General features: G+C 40.6%; 1 protein-coding gene across 1 annotated transcript in view; it reads right to left on the bottom strand.

Annotated features, from left to right (window-relative positions):
• dcc (DCC netrin 1 receptor) overlaps nt 1-17,274 on the bottom strand; it is a gene marked incomplete at its 5' end in the record, with an annotated part of 178,856 nt that overhangs the window by 60,936 nt on the left and 100,646 nt on the right. The window contains 4 exons of the mRNA XM_034897161.1: nt 7,520-7,615; nt 9,013-9,207; nt 13,009-13,119; nt 17,095-17,236. Of these exons, the coding sequence (XP_034753052.1) occupies nt 7,520-7,615; nt 9,013-9,207; nt 13,009-13,119; nt 17,095-17,236 (544 nt within the window). The remainder of the gene's footprint in view (nt 1-7,519; nt 7,616-9,012; nt 9,208-13,008; nt 13,120-17,094; nt 17,237-17,274) is intronic.

Raw genomic sequence — 17,274 nt, forward strand, 5'->3', positions numbered from 1 at the left:
AGAGAAAAAGACAAAGAGTAAGAAGACAGTGGGAGATTAAAGGCCGTTACTTTAAACAGGAAGTGGAGCATCAGATCCACAGAGGGGCAAATGACGAAACACAGCGGTACGAGCTGAAACACAACACCTGCAAGTCTCAGAAATCTGGAAAGTTTAGGGTAAAGTCAGTCATTTAAAATATGAATCATGTGCCATCAGTTGTATGTGTGTGTATGTGTATTTATCTACAGTTGGAAACTTAGCAACACTGTTTTGGGGCTCATTGCTAAGTCACTGTGATAACTTTTAACAGACTCATTTTTTTTTAGATTGATGCATTCAATATGTAACAAGGCACCTGGAGATGATGTTTTTTAATGCAGGAATATCTATGAGGTTTGGTCCTGATTGTTCTAAGGTCTGTACCAAAATACTTACTGAGACTGCAAGAAGGGGAAAAACGGAAAAAGAAATAACAGACTGCAACTATATCAAAATAAAATAAATAAAACTATAGAATCACAGGTTAAAAGTAACAATAGAATGTGTAGACATAAAATATAACAGATAAGAAAAAACGTTGCTCCACTTTGTGTCAGAAATGAGACGAGGGGAAGCTGATCTCCGTTGGTCCCTTTGCAACTACGCGCACACACACACACACACACACACGCACGCACACGCACACACACATATGCATACACCCAAGCAAACACATGCCAATAGGATTGGACTAGAGCTGTAACAATTCTAAAAGTTAAAGTACAATTTAATGTCTCAGAAATATTTGCAATTAACAAGATCAAACGAATTAAAAGTTTTGCATGAATTCCAGGATTCATCTTTTATTAAATATCACTGGCATGTGACCCAGATAATGTTCTGACGCCCTAGGAAGTAAACCATGCCTCTTTATTCTCATAATTCCCTGTTGTTTCTATGAACATGTATAGGGCCAAGTGCCAACAACTAACATTTGAAATAATAATACTAAGACACAGTCCAACCAATTATCACTTATATAATTACAATTTGGCATATGTAAACTAAATCAAGAATTGCCATAAGCAAGCATACCCATTAAGACTTTGGTAATGTTGGTAATTAATTGCGGTTAAACAAAGACACCCCAATTATAATTGACAATTAGACAATTATGTCATAATTGTTGCCTAGATTAGACAGTTATGTAATACGTGTCTATCTGGATTGTTGTCAGGCCAAAGTGGGCTACAGGTACAAATGGGCTTTCTGTTACCATGTGGGTCAAAACCACTAAACTGAGCGACTGCTTTTTGATGATGTCACATTGCTCTCTAACCCACACGGGGAATGTGCTGTTGGAAAATGTTCCTTTCGCCCTGTTTTCATGATTCCATACATTAAACTGCTCGAATGTGGAAACGTGTAAAGTCTGAACTGCGTGTGAAGGCGACCCCAGTCCTGGGAGAAGACTCGATCCACTGTGTCTGCGGTCCAAACCCGACCACTGAGAGAATCTACGCTGACATCTAATGTGCTGCTGTTGAGGATAGATTTACAGCTAGAGGCCAACATGAGAGACGGAGAGAGGGTTAACATTTCCCAATGTTAACACCAGAAGAGAACTTGGCCTAAATTATATTGTACAACACTGTTAAGTATTACATTTTGTTATGTAGTATGTTGTATAACTATCAGTGCAGTATATAGAATCTATGTGGCACCTTCTGTATGTATGTGTGTTCTATATATGCAATTTCTGTAAACTGCATTAGCAACAACATGTTTTCTTTGTTCATGCCAATAAAGCAAAATTGAGTTGGATTAAGAGAGAGACAGCGAGAGAAAGAGAACAGAATATTTCCAAGAATTTGAAAAACACATGGCTGGCTTCAGTGACTAGACTGAGGACAGAACGCTTCCTTTTTTATAAGGGGAAGAAGAGAAAAGCATGGCACGGCTAGCAGCTAAATACGTCTTCTCCTGCAGAGATCAGAGGGGAAATAAGTAAAGAAATTTGTGTTTTTTTCTTTGTTTGTTTTTTACAAACAAACACACACACACACACAAACAAACACGTCTCACTATCTTTGTGGGGACCCATCATTGACATAATGGATTACCTAGCCCCTTACCCTAACTTTAACCTTTACCCTAACCATCACAACTGAAGGCCTAACCCTTAACCCTTAACCTAACCTTAACCCTTACCCTAACCCTCACAACTAAAGGCCTAACCTTAACCCTTACACTAACCTTAACCATCACAACTAAAGGCCTAACCTTAACCCTTACCCTAACCTTAACCATCACAACTAAAGGCCTAACCCTTAACCCTTAACCTAACCTTAACCCTTACCCTAACCCTCACAACTAAAGGCCTAACCTTAACCCTTACTCTAACTTTAACCATCACAACTAAAGGCCTAACCTTAACCCTTACCCTAACCTTAACCATCACAACTAAAGGCCTAACCTTAACCCTTACCCTAACCCTCACAACTAAAGGCCTAACCATAACCCTTACCCTTAACTTTAACCCTCACAACTTAAGGCCTAACCATAACCCTTACCCTTAACTTTAACCCTCACAACTTAAGGCCTAACCTTAACCCTTACTCTAACCTTAACCCTCACATCTAAAGGCCTAATATTAACCCTTACCCTAACCTCAACCCTCACAACTTAAGGCCTATATTGTTGTTCGTTTGTATGTTTGTTCCTACACTTTGGCAACACAGGTGTATTGATTTTGTCAAGCCCATAAAGCAAACTGAGAGAAAAAGAGAGGTAGAGAGAGCGATGAAAGAGGTGATTGGAGCTGCGGGCTGAGCAGCAGCAGGCGGTGTCGTGGTTGAGCCGGTCGTCCAGCATCACAATAAAGCTCCAGTCATGACAGAATACTGATGAGGACGGAGGACACGCCTCATCCACCGCCTCCCTCCGTCCCTTACACCCTTGCAATCCACAACACGGTCTGCTCGTTTTTCTGCACTACTTCTTTCCTACTTCTCGCAGCCAAACCACCATATCTCCTTCTTTTCCACTTTCATTTGTTACTCCTCACGCTAAACTCTGACCTTCCATCGCTCCCTTTGTCTTTCCCTCCTCCTTTCCTTCCTTTCCATTACTTTTCCACCCGTTGCTTATCCCCAACACTTCATCTCTGCCTCGCTTCCTACTTACTTCCTCCTTGAATCCTTTAATATTGCACTCACCCCCCCTCCCTCTTCTCCTTCTTTCTCTCTCTCTCTCTCTCTCTGCAGTCATCCAGTCCTTGATTAAATGGCAGCGTGGCGGTGGGTTGAGGAACAGTTCAGTCTCTGCAGTGTGTGGGCGGTGAGGCGAGGACGAGGCAGTATATTAACAAGGATCCCACTGCTAACGAGCCGTTTTTTAAAGCTCTTGTAACAAAAATTCTCTCCAGCAGCCTTCCATCATAAAGCGACGGAGGGTTCAGCTTGTCCTGGTATGATGGGCCAGAAAGTGTGTGCGTGCATGCGTGCGTGTAAATTGCTATCTATATGTGTGTCACTGTTGATGACCTTGTCAGAACATTAATGGGTTTAGTTTCTGTCTCAGCCCTCAGAGTCTCAGCTTATCAACTCCTGTCTGTCACACTACAACTCCATGTGAGACTGGGTTTCTCTGTAGAACTTCATGTTTCCATTTGAACTCCCAATGTCTTGTTAAACCTAAAGAAATATCCAGATATGTCTATGAATCTCTAAAGAACTCCAAAGATGTGTATTTGTGTTTCTCTACATATCTCTAAAGAATTCCAGATGAGTCTAAGTATCTTTTTAGAATTCCAGATGTTATATTTTGTAAATGACTCCAGATGTGTCAACGCATTACTCAAGAATTCCAGATGTGTTTGTTCCTCTATAGAACTCCAATGAGTTAACATATGTCTGTATAACTCCAGATGTGTTAACATGATTCTAACGAACTCCAGATGTGTTCAAATATGTCTAAAGAACTCCAGATGTGTTAACATGTTTCTAAAGAACTCCAGATGAGTTTACAGACGTCTATAGAACTCCAGATGTGTTCACATGTTTCTAAAGAACTCCAGATGAGTTTACATATGTCTATAGAACTCCAGATGAGTTCCCTTATGTCTGCAGAACTCCAGATGTGTTAATATATGTGTATAGAACTCCAGGTGTGTTAACATGTCTATAGAACTTCTGATGTGTCTATGAATCTTAACATAACTCCACATGTCTGTGAGTCTTAACAATTTTGGATGTGTTAACATATAGCTATAGAACTCCAGACGTGTTAATATGTCTTTATAGAACTCCAGATGTGTTAATATGTGTTTATAGAACTCCAGACTTGTTAACATGTTTCTAAAAACCTAAAGATGTGTTAACATACTGTATGTTCATAGAACTCCAGATGTGTTTACATATGTCTATAGAACTCCAGATATGTTAACATATGTCTACAGAACTCCAGATGTGTTAACATATGTCTATAGAACTCCCGATTTGTTAACCTGTTTCTAAAAAAACTCCAGGTGTGTTACCATATGACTGTAGAACTCCACATGTGTTAACATGTTTCTAAAGAACTCCAGATGAGATTACATATGTCTACAGAACTCCAGATGTGTTAACATGTCCAAAGAACTCCAGATGAGTTTCCTTATGTCTGTAAAACTCCAGATGTGTTAATATATGGTTATAGAACTCCAGGTGTGTTAACATGTCTATAGAACTCCAGATGTGTCTATGAATCCTAACATAACTCCACATGTCTGTGTGTCTTAACAATTTCGGATGTGTTAACATATGGCTATAGAACTCCAGATGTGTTAACATGTTTCTCAAGAACTACAGATGTGTTAACATACTGTATGTCTATAAAACTACAGGTATGTTTACATATGTCTATAGATTTGCAGATATGTTAACATGTTTCTAAAGAACTCCAGATGAGTTTACATGTGTCTATAGAACTCCAGATGTGTTAACATCTTTCTGTAGATTGCCCCATGTTTACATATGTCTAAAGAACTTCATAGCTCCAGATGTGTCAGTGTTCTCTGTAGACCGCCTATAGAACACTGAGCTATCCAGGAAATCAGCGTACTTAATTTTGAATTAGAATTAAGGGAATTAACTCAAATTGCTTTATCAAAAAAGGGAGATCAAGGTAAGAAACCCCTATGAGACAGAATTATTACTCAAAGCAGATTCTTCTGGAGTGTGTCTGGAAGGAGTCTTTGAAAGTACACTCAGTTTGGGCAGCAGCAGTGGAGTCTGAGCCCTATTCTGTGGAGTTTGAAGATGTGTTGTTATAAGCTGTTTCAGCAAATCTCAACATCTCATAAATCTCAACATGTGTATGTGTTGTTATCTGTGCCTATAAACATCTCTTAAATCTCCATTTTATGACTGTGGGAGAGTCATAGTTCTGTGTGTCCAAATGTATTGTCCTTTCCTTCTTCATCCCATCCTTATCTAATCTCAAGCCCTCTTTCTCTCCTTGTCCATCACTTTTCGCTCCCTGGCCTGTCTCTGTCTGCTCCCATCCTCTTACATTGAGCAAATCAAATCTCTCTCTCTCTGTCTGATCCATATCACCCCTTCATCCTGTCTGTCATGCTCTCCTTCTTTATTGCTCGTCCCTTTTTCCATTCAAGAAAATCCAATCAAAGACAATGATCATGAGTAAAACACAGGAAACTTTTTTTCTTTAGGTTCACTATAAAACCATCCTGTAATGAAGGTTAAAGTGGGGTAAGTGGACTGGTCTTTAAACTGGTTTTTCCTGTGACTATCATCACATCACAAGGGGTCGAAAAATCTCAGAAATGTGGCATTTTTTATGAGAGTAATAAAGGATTTATGTCAGCTGCCGGCTCCCGGGTGAGCAGAGGAGGGCCGGCTGTTTAATTCATAAGATGAAACTTGGCGGGGAGCAGGATGTGTTTCATTTATCTCGCTTCTACAGTCCGTAGTCTGCAGGAAGAGCTAATGAGTCTCACACTCACACACATTCAGCAATGCAATGGGTGTCAGCCATTACACACACCATGCATTAATATACACGCACACATTGCTACAGTTCATAATTGTTACACACACACACACACAGACGTTGTGACTGATGTGTGTAACATTTTCCTTAGGATAAATATTTCAGCACTCAGTGCTGTTGGATCCAGATTGAGACCCAAATGTCAAACTGTGAGTTAAAAATCTTTTCTCCTGAATCAAAGTCCTCGTACATATAATTTATAATTTATACTTTTTGTTTATTTATTTATACTTCATCGATCCCCTATGGGGAAATTACACTTTACACGCTGTTGTTATTACACACTACACACAGGCCTGAAATACACACACACACACATGCTCAGGTCCTATACAAGCACTATTGGAGAGATGTCAGAGGAAGTGGGCTGCCAGTGCTGGACCAGAGCCCTGAGCGATTGAGGGGGTTCAATGCCTTGCTCAAGAGCACCTTGGCAGTGCCCAGGAGGCGAACTGGCATCTCTCCAGCTACTAGTCCACACTCCGTAGTTTGGAGTCAAAAGTCAAAAGTTGGGGTCACGTCAAATTTCCCTTGCACTCCATTATAGACCGAACACCAGCTGAGATGGTTGTTTTTCAACCAGGGTCATTAACCATCAGATTACATTATGTGCTTACATAATTGCAAAAGAGTTCGTCAATGTTTTTCTAGCTAGTTTTTTTTAAATGATATCAGATCAGTAAACAGAATCAGCCTTTGGAACATTGGATGAATGGTTGCTGATAATGGGCAATGTAGATATTGAATTAAAGATCAGCCCCCCCCCACACACACACTCACTCAGATCAGCTGGTCTTCTGTCTATAATGAAGTGAAATGGAAAAATGACCCCAGACTTTTGTCCGGTACTGTATGTGTATATATGTTTTATAGCAATTATCTGATCGCATCCATGGTATGAAATCAATGTGATAAAGTTGCTTGATTAAAATATTGTTGATTTGCCATGAAAACTATTTATTTTCAAGCTGTTTTTTTAGCTGTTTTACGTAGCTCACGTTGTTACAAGTGAGTTTTATTCCTCACAACTCTCTATTGAACAACTTTAACTGGTTTATGACAGCAGACACAGGCAGGTCATTTGGACAAATCTCTAAGTTAAAGAGTGAAAAGACAAAATTGTGGAGACTCTCCCCTGCAAATGCTAATGTACTGCTAGAACTGCTGCTACCACTATATTTAATAATGGTAGTCCTAAGTACTGTTTTTCTCGCTCTTCTTCTTCTACCGCTAATACCGCTACTGCTATTGTGATTAGTATCATTATTGACTTTTCTAATGCTACTGCTGGTACTGATATACTGTGTACTATAGCTACTATATATATGTAACATCACCATCACAATCACAGCAGTCACACTTACAGGCTACTGACACGGATATGTGACATGTTATTATATCCGCTATATATTTATGCAGACAACCCCAGTATGCGGTAAACACAGCTGTGATTATTAGGCGTGTACTACCAATGCGGTGATTATCAGTGTTTGTGTGATTATACCTGTCAGAGATCGAGTGACAGCGCTCTCATACAGCGGGACTCCCTCGCCGGCATTATTGAACGCCTTCAGGGAAATCACATAGTGAGAGCTCGGCTCTATGAGAGAGAGAGAGAGAGAGAGAGAGAGAGAGAGAGAGAGAGAGAGAGAGAGAGAGAGAGAGAGAGAGAGAGAGAGAGAGAGAGAGAGAGACATGGAGAGCGTTTAGTAAATACAACATCGTACTGAGGGGTTCTCAAACTTATTACTCAAAGATCCGCAGCAGATTTTTAGTTAAAGTCAGAGGTCCCCAACAAATGGCAATAACAACATTACATTTAATCAGCTCACTTAGAATAAGTCAAGTTAAGTACTCGGTTTTCCTGGTTAGCTTTAAACCAATACTGCTACCTGAAAATTGATACCGGTTCCCACATTTTTGGGTACCTACTCTTGTCATTAAAATGTATTTAAAAATAGAAAACAGTACACTCAGACATTGTTCTCATTCCTGAGCTATGGGCTGGGTCTGGATTGACTTGCCCATTGCCATTTGGTCCGGATGCCGACCTGGGTCCAAACTTTGAGATGCCCTGTAGTACATCATCATGTTGCAATGCAACTGTTTGAAATAACTTGCTTTCTTATCATTTTGCCTCTTCTAGGGGTCCTGGGGGCAACCTCAGGCTCACCCAGTAGAACTGAGTCCTCTGCAGCTGCTCGGGTTTGAATCTGACCTGCTCAGCACTTTTTCCTGTCAACCCACTGTGACTATCATATAAAGGGTAAAATCCCCCCCCCCCCCACTAACAAAATCATGTCTTGCACACCTTCGCAAAATTAAATCCTAGTATATAACTGTGGTTGAGGTTTAGGAATTCATTTGGAAAGCTTGCTTTGGGTTTAAAGGGTCTGACTTTCTTGGCTCAGTTCTGACCCGTCCCATGAAGACGGCAGGTGTACCTGGAGACATGATGACAGTCTGAACTGATTGTCACGTCGCCGTTCCTGACACGACGATGGCTGCACGTTCACTCCGTGTAGCATCAAACCCTCGCATCAGCTAAACAAACACGCCGGCTCCGCTCCCCCAACGCATGAATAAATGATCACTATGAATTATAAATGTCGTGCACATATGTGCCCTCGCTCCCATGTGTGCATGCAACACGACAGCCGGATTTCTCTTTTTCATTACCCTTCCATTATGAGATGGGAAATTTTCAATCCGCGTGTAAGAAATTGTACTCAATTTGTTTTTGTCTTCTTTGGCATGCAGACGGCTCGTTATGGGCGCTGGGGAGGATGCATTTTCTTATTTGTCCTTTTCACAATTAGATTGCCACCTCGAGCAGCTTTCCTTATTACATTTCTTTGAATTATTGATGGTAATTAAATGGATGTTTGATTATAATGAAATACTGGGACAGGGAGGTGCTGTGTCAATACCGACACGGGATTCACGGGGGATGGAATCAAGAAATATTGCGTGGTGCATGTATTGTTTGTTCCTCACCGAGGTTTTCGATGGAGTAGTATCTCTGTTTGCTGTCCACTCGCACCGTCTCGGCGTAGGGACTCCCCACTCCGTAGCCGATGATGTAACCCCGGACCAAGATGTTTGGGCTGAGGGGCGGAGTCCAGGACATGATGATGCTGTTGGGCAGCGGCCTGACGTGCAGCGAGCTGGGCTGGTCGGGTACCTGACTCTCTGCAAAAAACACACACGGGGAAAACGTTGCACCGACATCTGAGAATTTCCACATCACTTGCTGACTTCAAAGCTTTTGACGGTTTTCACTGCACCTTTTTAATATTCATCTCGGGCTGTTTTCATTAGTGTTGGATATCATTTGAATTTTTACGATTCTGATGCCCAGCCTCTTTTATAAAGTGTTTCTTTTTTTATTTAGCATTTTTAAAGTAGCCTATATTTACGTTAGCTCGCTGACAGAAGACTACGGAGAAAGTGTGATATTCCTACGTTCGTTCTGGAGCTACAGAGAGAAAATATTTCAGTCGACACATGACGTGGAACCTAAATGAGAAACCGAAATTTCAGTTCTAATCCGGTCCGATTCCTACTGGTTGCGGAGGGATAGAGCGATTATCCAACGTAAAGCTACCCTGTTAGCACCAGCAGTAGTAGGTACTTAGAGCAGCCATGGCTAACAGATGCTGATCCTTTTGTGCTGCATCAAGCCCTAATAAGCCATGACACTCTCTCCAGTGTCCGATTGGATCAGATTAGCGTGCTCTCTGTCCTCAGGGGGAGACGCTTCATATCACTTTCTTGAGTGATAATCCATTGAAATGAGATTTGCGTCTCCCTCTGCCCTGGCGGGGAAACACAGTTAGCATGGATGTGTTGGGTCTGTTCATCTTAATCTCAGCAGCTTCCTGTTTACCAGGACAACAACGTATCTATTTTTCCTCCTAGAAAATAATTAGGTGACCAAACCTAAGAGCTGGTTCTCTCACTTCATTTTTTTATTGAGAAAGGCAATATATTAACATTACACATCAGTTTTAGCCCGCCCTTTTCATTTTTACCAGCCCTGACTTTTTAAAAACTTTGAAATAAAAACACATTCTTTCTAACTTACAGTACTTCCACTCAGAATTTTTCCTGGCAAATTTAGTTATTTAAATGTAATGTTGGGTAAGGCTTTAGCCCCCTCCATTTAGCGCTTATAATCAGTAAACAAAGATGGAATGGACTGATGGGCGATTTACCTTGTCATTCATTGACAGGAGACAATATTAATCAAAAGTAACATGTTGAGATACATTACTAAACATTTATTTTAGTTACAATAACCCCCCCCCCCAAAAAATAAAAAAAATAAGTGATCATTGCTGTAGAGCCCAACTTAAAAGATTTTTAAGGCAGATACGATACCAATATTTGGTTATTAAAAGATCCTGTAGGCCGAGCTATATATTTAAAAAATAAAATCCAGAAACGTGTTAGTTATTTGTAGTTATTTAAAAATTCTCACTAAAATAATATGATAATTTGTTTTATTGTCTGTGAACAGAGGAACTTTAAAATACAATAAAGTTAATAATTTCTGATAAAGAAAATGCAAAACTTAAGATATGAAACTTAAAGTCTTTTGAACAAACAACGTAGCAGAGCGTCCTCTGATGGACAGACTATGCGTTGCCAACCCTAACAGGGACGCTGTAGTGCGTCCTCTGGTGGACAGATTATGCAACGCCATCACTGACAGGACCATTGTAGAGCGTCATCTGGTGGACAGACGATGCATCGGCATCACTAACAGGGACATTGTAGAGCGTCCTCTGGTGGACAGACTATGCCACGCCAACACCGTCAAGGACATTGTAGAGCGTCCTATGGTGGACAGACTATACAACGCCATCACTAACAGGGACGTTGTATGATGACAGTTAAGTTTAGGCTGCAAAACGACTTGTTAAGTTTAGGCAAAAGATTGTGGTTAAAATGAAGTGAACTCCACTCACCGGCTTGACAGCGCTGTGTTTTATGTTGACACCACCCTCGACAAATTTTCAATGACTTTCCATCGGGTATCGAAGTTGGGAGTTATTATGATCCTAAACGGGTGAGAACTAAATACTACTTTGTAATACTGAGTAGTGTTTCAGCGGTAGTTTGTCTGTAACTACCAAAATAAAATATTACCAGTGGTAGTTACCTAATAATGTAATAGTATTACCATCTAATTACTAGGTAAATACTTGGTAATTAGGGGACTGTAAAAGAAACGGTTACCGTTGAGTTTAACCAGAATAAGTGAGCATCATGCGGCGACAGTTAAGTTTAGACTAATCTATATCCACGACGTTCCACTTCCGGGAACGCTCCTTTGCCAACGGAAATTTTGCCCGGTGTCCCTCTTTTCGGCAGGATGTACATTACCTTCCTCTTTCTTTGTGTTGGAATTTTCCAGACAGCTAACTAGACTATCAGTCCAATCAGAGTTTTCTGTAGATGACTAAAAATACTTTTGAACATACACATGTCCACCAAAATGTCCTTCCAGAGGCTATTTTGCTAAGGCACCGTGGATCCGTCCGGAGTCTTTGCACCACCAACCCCAATAGACTATTGTGTTTTGGATAAGTTTTTCTCCCATGCCGGAATGCTGAGTTGACCAGCTAGACCTTCCTAACCCTAAGCTACAGATTTAATAATGGCCCTTACTAAGAAAAGCTCATTGTGGGACTGGCTCTAGTGGCTGTAATTCTGCACCAAGGCTGAATTTTGGGAAAGAGACTTCAGATATAGTATTGGCGGACCACTAAGGTCTATATAAAGATACTTTGGATACAGTATTAAGAGACCACTAAGGTGTATATAAAAGACACTTTAGATACAGTGTTAGGGGACCACTAAGGTCTCTATAAAAGAGACTTCAGATACTGTATTAAGGGACCACTAAGGTCTACATAAAAGAGACTTCAGATACAGTATTAGGGGACCACTAAGGTCTATTTAAAAGAGACTTCAAATGCAGTATTAGGGGACCACTAAGGCCTATATAAAAGACACTTCAGATACAGTGCTAGAGGACCACTAAGGTCTCTATAAAAGAGACTTCAGATACAGTATTAGGGGACCACTAAGGTCTATATAAAAGCATCCAAAGAGCACCATGTCATGGTTCCTTTAAGATTAAAACACTCCTAAGGAACAAACAATTAACACAAAAGCGTTTCCTGGTTGAAAAGAGTTCAGTTTTCACTGCAAAGTGAAGTCTGCTCTTTGAAAGTATGTGTTGACACCGTGTTGCTATTTCATTTTAAGATAATTTTCCATATTTTCCATCAGTGTTTTGGCATGATGGCCGAGTGGCTCTTTATCCATTGTGGCACTGGAAGGGGGATTTCTTGCGTGTTTTGTTTCGCACGATCAAATAACAACCCACCCCCCCATTTTCTTTTTGTCACAACTCACTGACAGTCACACGAAAGAAGCAGAGGAAGAAAGGGTGTTGGGATAAAGCACAGACAGTAAATACCCACGAGTAGAAATGGAATTTATTCTTTTGTGGAAAAACGTAAAACAAGTCATAACTCAAATTACTTGCTGTACCATTTTTTTGTGACTGTGACAGACGGTTTTTGTCTATCCCTGTGATCTTAAAACATTTATTACATTTGTACATATTGCTTCTAAATGACAAACAGGGGACTTTAAATAAAATGTTTCAATTTCTTTGACAATATCTTGTGAAAAGTGTTTCTGTGTTTTTCTACCCTGCTCTGCGGTGCTCTCTTACTTCCCTTTCCTCTTTTTCCCCTCTTCCTTCCACTTCCCCCTCCTCCCTTCCTCCTCTCCTGGGGTGAATCTTCCCTCCATCTATCCGTCTCCTTAACTGGTTAAATATGTATGTGTGTGTCGGGAGAGCGGAGGTATTTACATGCTGTTGTACAAATAACACAGACACACAGACATACACACATGCATAGACACACACACACAAACTCTCTCTCTCTCTCTCTCTCTCTCTGTTCTTACCATCCAGGTCGTTCTCTGGTGTCTCAGCGGTGTACCAGTCACTGGCCGGACCGGTTCCATTGGCTGTCATGGCTGATACTTGGAAACTGTACTGACTGCCCTTCTCTAGACCTGGAGAGAGAGAGAAAGAGAGAGAGAGATAGAAAAAAAAAAGACAACATTATAAATCCTCCTGGGAGAAGGAGACAGGGCATGCCCAATATGTACAAGCATGCCACAACCTTAGGGACAGTGAATGACACATACAAACACACAAACACACACCCACACACCCACACACACACACACACACACACACACACACACACACACTGTGGTTAAGGAAATAATGGGAAAAACAGGAAACCAGCTTTGATAAATAAGTGCTGCGCCAGGGATCCATCTCATGCGGATGCGACGAGTGGATCATGTCGATTTAGAAACGTAACTGATGAATATTTAAAGAAGACTTCAACTTCAGACTTGACGCGGGGCGTCTTGGTTTTGACAGGAGATGTGTCGTCTTGACCTGATTTGAAACTTGTGGTCTTAAATTTGCACTTGACTTGAAACGTGTTGTCTTACATTGAGACTTGACGTGAAATGTGTTTTCCTGACTTAGGACTTAACTTGGAACTTGCTAGTCTAGACATTTAAACTTGACTTGGTACTCGCATTGGTCCTTGGTGGTCATGACTTGGGACTTACTTATTACTTGTGAAAAAATGACTATGTTTACATGCTTTAGTCATCCGTTTTTTTTTGCCCTTTTTCCGAAAAAGACGTTATTCCAACTAATCTGTTTGCATGGCTAATGGGAGTGAATGTTCCACTGATATTATTATTTTTTGTCAACGTTTTCCAACAGTGGACTTGTGCTTGGACCGTGCGAAAACAGCGTCCCTCTTTCATTCCTTCAACTAGCTTCTTGGAAAAGGTCGGCTTAACCCTCATGTTGTCTTCCCTTTAATGCTCAACGACCCCGAAAACGGCCTGGAAAAAAGTTCCAGGCTGGATAGAAAATCACATGTAGTAACCATGAACTTGTCCTTCCAGGTCAAAATTTGAAATGGAATTCTTTTGTGCTTTTCCAATGTTTTTGTCGCTTTTTCTGTTTTATTTCTCACTTTTTCCATGCTTTTGGTACATTTTTAAAACCTGTGATGATTTAATATATCAGGTTTTACACTTATTCTTGGAATTCATGGTCAATGAACCTCATTTATATCAAATTATACATATGTTTTTAGTTAAAAAAGGCAGAAATTATGAATTATTTTGACTGATAGTTAAGATCAAAAACCTGTAGATATGCGAGTATTTGATATTTTTTTTAAATTAGCTGTGTTTCTCTTTCTTATCAGGTCTACAGCCTTGCAATCTGCTAGCTGGTTGGTGTGTGTATCCATAGCAACGCACAGAGCCAAGCGTAAACTGCGGTGAAAAACCCTGATTGACACCAAAGAATCCAAAGAATACCTCTAAAACCTGAATATACCACGTCTTAATTAAAAACTACTATATTCGGAAAAAGGCCTTATTCAAGACATCCAACAGGAATTGCTGTTTACATGACCCGTATAAAATGGAACTCGGTGGCTGGACGGTCCCCACCAGGGATGGTATCTGGGACTTGTGGTTGTCTTGCTCTTTGAATTTGTCACCGTTTTGTACCCTTGATTTGACTCCCACCCCCCCCCAAACAATTAGCCTTTTCCTTTCTCAATGTTAGTGAATCAGCTTCTGCTTTACATTCATACATGTAATTGGCAAAAAGACATGAAAGAAATACGCCGTACCCATGACGCAAAGTATTGTCCCGTGGTCGGCTTGAGCCAAGAAAACAATAGTCCCCCCCCACGTCCAAAATTCTTAGAACAGATCATAGGCGCCTATACCATGGGTCCTCCGGGGCTTGTGCACCCACTGAGCGCCAGAGATAGCAAAAGTACTCAGCTAGACTACTACAGTCTACTTTATGGTGTATATTAAAGTGATAATACATGTTGAATGTGTTTTCTTTAAATCTCCCCAGTAATGTTGCCGTCAGAGAAGGGAAGTAACAAAGTACAAATACTTTGTAACTATAATCAAGTCGATTTTTCTCATATTTTTACATGACTATTTATTTTTGTGCCGACTTTTTACTTTTACTCCTTACATTTAAACCCAAATATCGGTACTTTGTACTCCTTACATTTGAAAAAATCGGCTCGTAACTTTTGTTTTGTACAATACGTCATGTCGGAGAATAGCGTGGACATGGGCCCACAACGCGAGCGGGTGCGCGTGCCACACAGAGAAAAAAATGAGAGAAAAGAAAAAGACTAGCTGTCTGGAGGATAATCAGTTGAGATTGTGTGTGTGGCCTTGAGAACTTTAAGTCATATAACTTATATTGTCAGTTAATTTAAGCCTGGTATTTTGGTCTATAGCGTTGGCACATTTAAAGTAAGTTAGCTAGGTTGCACGTTGCATCAACAGAGAGAAGTTGTCTCCGTCCTTGTTTTAACAGACACACCTGGGGCCAAGTTGGAAACCGGAATTAGCTTTAAATCCAGTCCCAACCTAGTCCTCACTAACAGGTTTACAATCATTTCACTGGAGTGACTGTTATTAGTTTTGGTGTCATCCACACCAAATTCAATCTAATTAGATGGGACTATACTGTACGTTACGATACACGCACAACTAATACGACTTGATAGATACCGGGCGACATTCTGCATTCATTTGTGGCAAACCATTGCGGCTTGATGGCGCTAACGTTAGCACATAGAAGTATGGACGCCGACATGATGGAAGACGAAGACACAGAGATCTCAGAGATTCAACAGACAAGCAGCAAGACATCCCCATCATCCTCGGCCTTATCCGAGAGAGAGGTTTGAGATAGAAGGCCGTACTTCTTCATGAATGTCTGTTTAGTAATTCATATTTTATCCTTTATTTTCTTTCCAGAAGCCATATTTGAGCACACATACATACATGTGGATTCATTACATGTTAAGGGAAAGATTAAAAAGAGAAACCGGATCTCACAACTGATTTTACATCTTGCAGCTTAGTCAGAATCTTATTAACTAGGAGTCCCAGTCTCTGTCACAATAATCATATATGGGATGTGTTAGGCCTATTGGCAGACATCCAATTAAAATGTAGCCAATGGCACATAAAGAGCATGTTTTCACGTCCAATCAACTTTCTTAGCATGCTCTTTAGTAGCATGTGTGTGCTCCAGGTAGCTATGCATTCACATGGGTACTTTTATACTTTAATAAATTTACAAGCTTGTACTTTGTTACTTTTAATGGAGTAAAGAAGTTAAATCAGTACTTTTACTTTTACTAGAGTATTTGTGTGTCTATACTTCTACTTAAGTATGGGAAATGAGTACTTTTGCCATCTCTGGTTGAAGTTTGTCATGATATTTATTGAAATGGCTGTCTCAGACAGTAAAAAGGATTGATTATTGGTGACAGCCAGGCAGTGGGCGGATCAGGCTCAACACACACACACACACACACACACACACACACACACACACACACACACACACACACACACACACACACACACCCCCGGCCACTGGGGAATGAATTCCTGTGTGGACAGACGTTTAAAGATAACCATCAATGGAAAATAATGGAAAGGAAGATCAGTTTCATTCTAATCCTGCAAACCACAAATTGAAATAATAGCTGGTGGCACTGTGAAAACAGACACGCACGCACGCACACACACACACACACACACACACACACACACACACACACACACACACACACACACGTCTAGATTGAAACTTGTGCAAATGCAGATTTTCTTCCACACTACGGAAAAAAACACTACAGATACAATAAATACAAATATAAAATACAAAAATTAACGGACACAAGCTGAGACCAATGTTTAACCCACCCCCCCACACCTAGCAAGCCTGGTTAATAGGCAGGTTTTTGTGATCTAGGTCCAGGACAATCAGACTGTTTGTAAAGACATAGAGTCCAGTTTCACTCAATTCATTTGGAAGGGAAAATGAGGGAAAACGTTAAAGCTTTTGTTTTGGAAATATTGTATACATGTTCTATGGTCAACACATCCCACCTGTGAACAGGTACCAGAAGTTGTTGGGTTCGATGGCCTCTTGGTCTCCACGGCGACCGGTCTTCCTGTATTTGATCTTGTAGGCAGAGATGATGCCATTGTGGGCGCTGCGCGGGGGCGGCTGCCATGACACCTTGATGCTCTGAAAGACAATAAAGACAGAGAAAACAGTAAGCAAAC

The sequence above is a fragment of the Etheostoma cragini genome, chromosome 16 (assembly GCF_013103735.1).
Source record: "Etheostoma cragini isolate CJK2018 chromosome 16, CSU_Ecrag_1.0, whole genome shotgun sequence".
Classification (NCBI taxonomy): domain Eukaryota; kingdom Metazoa; phylum Chordata; class Actinopteri; order Perciformes; family Percidae; genus Etheostoma; species Etheostoma cragini.